The 6,000-nt window shown below is 43.5% G+C and overlaps 1 protein-coding gene across 2 annotated transcripts in view; it reads left to right on the plus strand.

Annotated features, from left to right (window-relative positions):
• ITGB1 (integrin subunit beta 1) overlaps positions 1–5,102 on the plus strand; it is an 80,593-nt gene extending 75,491 nt beyond the window's left edge. For both annotated transcript variants that reach the window (XM_050939069.1, XM_050939070.1), the window contains one exon: positions 3,880–5,102. Coding sequence is in view for 1 of the 2 variants with exons in the window: in XM_050939070.1 (XP_050795027.1) it covers positions 3,880–3,945 (66 nt within the window). In the remaining variant the exon portion in view is untranslated. The remainder of the gene's footprint in view (positions 1–3,879) is intronic.
• Positions 5,103–6,000: the final 898 nt, after the last annotated feature.

Raw genomic sequence — 6,000 nt, forward strand, 5'->3', positions numbered from 1 at the left:
TTTAGGGAGAGAGCTAGGCCACAAAAGGCCAGAAGCAAAAGAAAGGGTCTATGTTATCTGCTTTTACTGCCTATTTAGGTGTCTTGTTGAGGAGCTCAGTCAACTCTGTTGGCAGTAAGCAGTTCCTCCCTCAGCCCAGACCAGGTGGGGTCACCTAGGGTCCCCCTTCCACAGGCAGGGAAGGAGCCAGATAGGATTGGAGACACTAACTTTACTGGGCAAGATGCAAACAGCATCTCAGCAGCCCAATTCAAGTTGCATGGCCAGCAGAGGAGGCAGGCACAATTAGAAAATTTATCTCCTGGGCAAGGAACGTCCTCTCTCCATGAGACATTGTGGTCTGGAAGTCCTTCAAGACATATAATGTGTCTTATCGTGAGTTGGCCAGTAACCTCAGTGGAGAGTAAGAGGCTGCAGGGGATGAAGTGGGCCATGTAGGGAATTCCACATTGAAGTTTAGTGAAATGGATATCTTAAGGCTTTGCAGGTATTTCTGGGGGGACCAAAGTACCAGTGAGCTTGGTTCAAGGTGTTTTGGTGTGGACATACAGTTCACATGAATCCATACAGGCTTGTATTTTGGCCCTCATACAGGGCCAGCAGAAAAAGTGAGAGGTTGCAAAGAAGGGCTTACAATGACCAAAGTGTGCTGCCAGTGGGGTATCGTGATAAAGATGTAGCATTTCAAAGCGGGGAAAAGCCCTCAGAGACACATACATGCACCTGTTGAAACATGTTACTCCATCATGTTCAGAATGGTGCATCCGGGTCCCCAAACACTTAAGATGTGGTCCCCAAGCAAAGGGTCCTCCGTAGAGGTGGATCAAACAAGGGAGATCAGAGATGAGATCTTTGTGAACTGCCATGTTGAGAAAATTACTAGCTTTGAGGTAGTATGCTGGCTCAGCAGTTGGCTCCTTGCCTTCCTGGTAGTACTCTCCTTTTTGCAATAAGGTATTGGCCTTCTCAGGTAGATAGGTGATGGTTAACTTGAACTCAGAGAAAAACAGGACCCACCTTAGCTGCTTTTTGTTTGAAATTTGGGCCTTGCAGAGGTACTTAAGGTTCTTATTGTCTTTGAACACCTGTACAAGTGGCCAAGCCCTCCCATGGTAGTGGCATCTCTCCTTGGACATGGTTTTAATTTCAAGCAGCTACTCATCTAATATTCTGTCATTGTGCACCAGACAAATCTTATGTAGGAGTGACGTTGGGGAGCTATTTTTCCTGAGAATTCAGCAATAAATTGCAGATAAAAATTGACACAGCCCAGTAAGTGTTGTAATTTCAGGGGATTCTGGGTAGCTGACCAGTCGCAGATGGCTCCTTTTTTGAATCAGAACATCCCCTGGGAAGATGATGTAGCGCAAAAATTTGATGGCAGACTGGTCAAAGAAGCATTTTTCCAGATTGGCATACAAACCATGCTTCCACAGCCTTTCTAGAACAGATCAGATGTGGCAACAGTGTTGTTCTTGGCTCTCTGAGAACAGTAGGATATCACTGAGATAAATGATGACATTCTGCTCCCCTGTGTCCTTTAACACAATTCATGAAGTGTTGGAAAGTTCCAGGGGCATTGGTTAGGCCAAATGGCATTACTAAATATTCAAAGTATCTATATCGTGTATGAAAGAGTTTTCCACTCATCCCTGACTCTCATGCACTATTTTGTAAGCTCCCTGATGGTTTAGCTTCATGAGGATTGTGGTTGTTCACACACAATCTAGCAATTCCAGGATAAAGAGGCAGAGAATATCAGTTGCAGATTTAGGGGTCGATAGTCCTTGCAAGTGCACAGCACCTCGTCCTTTCATACAAAAAGGACTAACGCCCCTGCTGGGGAGGAAGATTAACAGATGAAGCCCTTCTTGAGATTTTCTTAGATATAGATGCGTAATGCTTCCACACTCTGGTTTGGATATGGTGTATATTTGTCCATACAGGGCTTTTACCCCAAGCTGCAATCTATGGAACAGTTATAGTCCTGTTGCGGGAACAGAAGGGATGTGGGGTTTTTTCCCTCTAAAGTGTTAATGTATTCCTGGTATTTCTTGGGGAGATGGGATTCTGGGCTCAAGGTAGTTTCTTTCTCACTTGCCCCCACTGTTTTTCCTCAGGTAGTAATATCTGTTCCTGGCGAATAGGCAATGGCTAACATGGGGGGTCGCAGGCCTGCTTTTTGGCAATAATCGGAAGAAAGTCAATGCTCTTCCCTCTTCAGGAGATACACGGATCATGCTACTCCAAACACAGTATACCAAGTATTATTGGGAAGTGCTGAGAGCTGATCACATTGAAGTATAGTAACATGCGGTGCTCTCCCACTCTGGCCTCTAAGGGAATGTCTACACTGCAGTTAAAAGCCTGTGGCTGGCCCAGGCTAGCTGGCTCAGGCTAAGAACCCTGCAAGTGGGGACGGTCCCAGAGCCCAGGCTTCAGCCTGAGCCCAAATGTCTACACTGAAATTAAACAGCTCCTTATCCCGAGCCCTGTGAACCTGAGTTAGCTGGCACAGGCTAGCTGCAGGTTTTTTATTGCAGTGTAGACATATCCTGAGAGAACAGTTTCCTGGGTTTCTGGATCAGATGACGGGGTGACCCATTGGTTGTTTCTACCGGGTCTGGTTAAGATTTGGACCATAGAGGAATTTGTAGGTTCTGGGCAGCCATTGCATCTATAAAACTATCAATGGCATGAGAGTCGACCATGGCTAACTGCAGGGGAATCAACTTCAATCCTCTTAGGACACATAAGTGCAGTGGTACCTGTAAGTGTGGTGAGGCTCCATACGGTTTAGATTTGGTTCTCTTTAAAGGTGGGGGAAGTAGCTTAGGGCTTGCACTTGGTGACACCCAGGCTGTACCCCCTTACTGGGCCTGGGCAACTTTTATTTAAGAGGCTAACTTTAAGCATTCCAGTTCAAAAAATGTTGAGTGAAATGCTCCCCCCAACTCCTTCACCAGTATGTCATGAGATCAAAGATGTAGAGCCTTCGCCTGACCATTCAGCCCTCCGATGAGCATGTGTGGTTCATAAACTGTAAGGGAACCATGTGGCATATCGTAACATAAGAACAGCCATATTGGGTCAGACCAATGGCCCATCTAGCCCAGTATCCTGTCTTCTAACAGTGGCCAGTGCCAGATGCTTCAGAGGGAAAGAACAGAATAGGTCAGGGTGGCCAATGTGAGTCTGAGAAGGAGCCAGAATTGATCAATGTACATTGCCGAAGAACCACAGTAATATGTCAGCAGTCCCCCCCCCCCATTAGTGCCCCCCTCCAGCCCCTAGGACCTTCCACCCGCTGGCAGCCCTGCCAATCAGTATGTCACCTGCCTCCCCACACCTCCCATCCGCCGCAATCAGCTGTTTCACGTGTGCAGGAAGCTCGGAGGGCAGGAGGGGAGGAGTGAGGGCAGGGGCCTTGGGGAAGGGGTGGAGTGGGGGCAGGGCCTGAGACAGAGTCGGGGTTGAGCAGTGAGCACCCCCCTGGCACATTGGAAAGTTGGCGTCTATAGCTCCAGCCCCAGAGTCAACGCCTGTGCAAGGAGCCACTTATTAACTTCTGAAGAGCCACATGCAGCTCCGGAGCCACAGGTTGGCCACCCCTGGAATGGTAGTCATTGAGTGATCATAAAGTAGAGATCTGTCCTAACATCTTAGTGTTTAGTAGCTAAGCATGCCTTTTACTAAAGTTGATAGAGAAAATCTTGCTCTGTTTAGATGATTTAAGCTAGTATTTACTTACTGCATCTGGAAACAGTACAGATCAATGTGTAATGTCTTAAAATATGTTTTTGTTTGTACAGTTGTCATAAATGTAGTGTTCATTGTGTGTACTTTTAATACTAATGTAAACATTTCTCTTTTTTTTAGGGTGAAAATCCTATTTACAAGAGTGCAGTGACAACTGTGGTCAATCCTAAATATGAGGGGAAATGAACACTAATTGTATTACTTCACAACACTGTATGCAACGTAGCAATTTTTGTAGTCACAGTAAGATAGATTTAGGACAATTCTGCAGTGATTTTACTAACTCATTACATGTAGGTTTGTTTCCTATGCAGGTTTTTAAAATGTACAATATGTAATTTTTTTTTTTCTTCAGATAAAATAATCAGTGCCAGGGGACTGAGAGAAAACTTGAGGCTGCATAGCCTAATCAGCTAAGGTCACATGGTGCCTTTTTGACCTTTTCCTTACTGTGTTGTTCAAATGTAGGTGGTCTGTGGGAAGTGTACGATACTGCTGTTATGTGACTGGGAGGGAAATGGTGAAATCAATCAGTATGGGGGCTCTGCCTAGCAACTGAGTATTAAAAATGAAGTTTTAGCTTTACAGAGTTATCAGGGCTTGAGTTTGCAGACATAGTTAACAAGTTAACTAAATATTTCCTTGCAAACTCTCACAGATTTTTTTTTTAAGTTGATCAATGACTGGGTATCTGTTAGATATATCTGATTAGAAACAGTAAGATGAATAGGCTGGAAACAATGGTGCAAAAGGCTGTGAAAAATGCCTGCATACCTATTATTAAATTGTCAAGTGCCAGGTTATGGACAAATTGAAGGGGTTAGGAAGGAAAAGCTTTAAAATTTGTGCCATTTTTCAAGAAGTTGCTGCTTAGTATCTTGCATATTTTTTTCTTTGTAAATTCAAGCCCTGGCCAGCCTGCAGTACCATGAAGCACTCACCAGGATATCCTCTAAATACATGAGGGCCTTAATTCATATAGTGTCCTTTTTCGTAATGTTTCCTTGCTTTTAAAGTCTAGTGCTGACACCTTTCTAATCTTTTAATGTATTTGGTTGCAATTTTTTGTAATATTTTTGTATCAGCACAACTTTATTTTCTTTTGCAGTCTTGGCTGTACATTCGCCTTTCCCCTGTAGCTGAGATTGCATAGTTTGTACTGTGACATGACTGTCACTGTCAGGTTTCATTTTTGACATGTGCCATGTATATTTGCCTTTGAACATTAAGATTGCATCTGTTACAAATTGGTTTGTTGTTTTAAGTGCCTTTTTATTTTAACAGATGTTCACTTTTTACAGTGCTATTACTGAAGTTATTTATTAATTAAAAGTACCTAAAAATACCTAAACCTCATCTTGTCTTTCTACACTGAGGATGTTAATACTGTTCAAGCAACCTGTACAATCTTTATAACGTACAGAATTGTATCAAAGTTAGGGTTCCTCAGAGATTTATTTTTTTTTAATTCTTAAATCTAGCTGCCTATGATAGTCAATTTTAGAGTTGAGGGAGGAGGAAGAGAGGTTATATTTATACCAGATGTACTTTTTGGACCAAGTATCAGGAAAGTGAGTTAATTATACAAAAATAAACTCAAAATTACTTGTTCAGAAGTAAAATGAAAAGAATTCTTACACTGTGCACAAAATGAAGGTTGGTTATGTGTAACCAGAGTTCTTTGAGGTGACTCTGCATACTCCCACTTACGTTGCACCACCTGGTGCTACCTAACATTATAACCTTCTCCAGGTTGTCAAGTATCAGAGGGGTAGCCGTGTTAGTCTGGATCTGTAAAAGCAGCAAAGAATCCTGTGGCACCTTATAGACTAACAGACGTTTTGGAGCATGAGCTTTCGTGGGTGAATACCCACTTCGTCAGATGCATGGTGCCACAGGATTCTTTGCTGCTTCTCCAGGTTGTGCCTGTTAGAGTGCACATGTGCCCCCTCTCCTCAGTGTTTCTGAACTTTTTGAGGGAGAGGCTATGTAAGGGTGTACTGTGGCCTCTGCTGCCTCAATTCTTTCCACTGCTGTGCCAGAGAAACCATAATGGAACTCTGAACCAGAGGGGAATGTGCATGGGAAGCGTGACTATGCAGAGTCATTTTGAAGAACTTCAGATACAGATAAAGCAAGTAACCTTCACTACTTCTTTGAAAGGGTCTGCATAGTCCCACTTATGGGTATTTTGACATGCAGTACAGAAAACTCAGGAGGTGGGAACAATGCTTTAATTGA

The sequence above is a fragment of the Gopherus flavomarginatus genome, chromosome 2, assembly GCF_025201925.1.
Source record: "Gopherus flavomarginatus isolate rGopFla2 chromosome 2, rGopFla2.mat.asm, whole genome shotgun sequence".
Lineage (NCBI taxonomy): Eukaryota > Metazoa > Chordata > Testudines > Testudinidae > Gopherus > Gopherus flavomarginatus.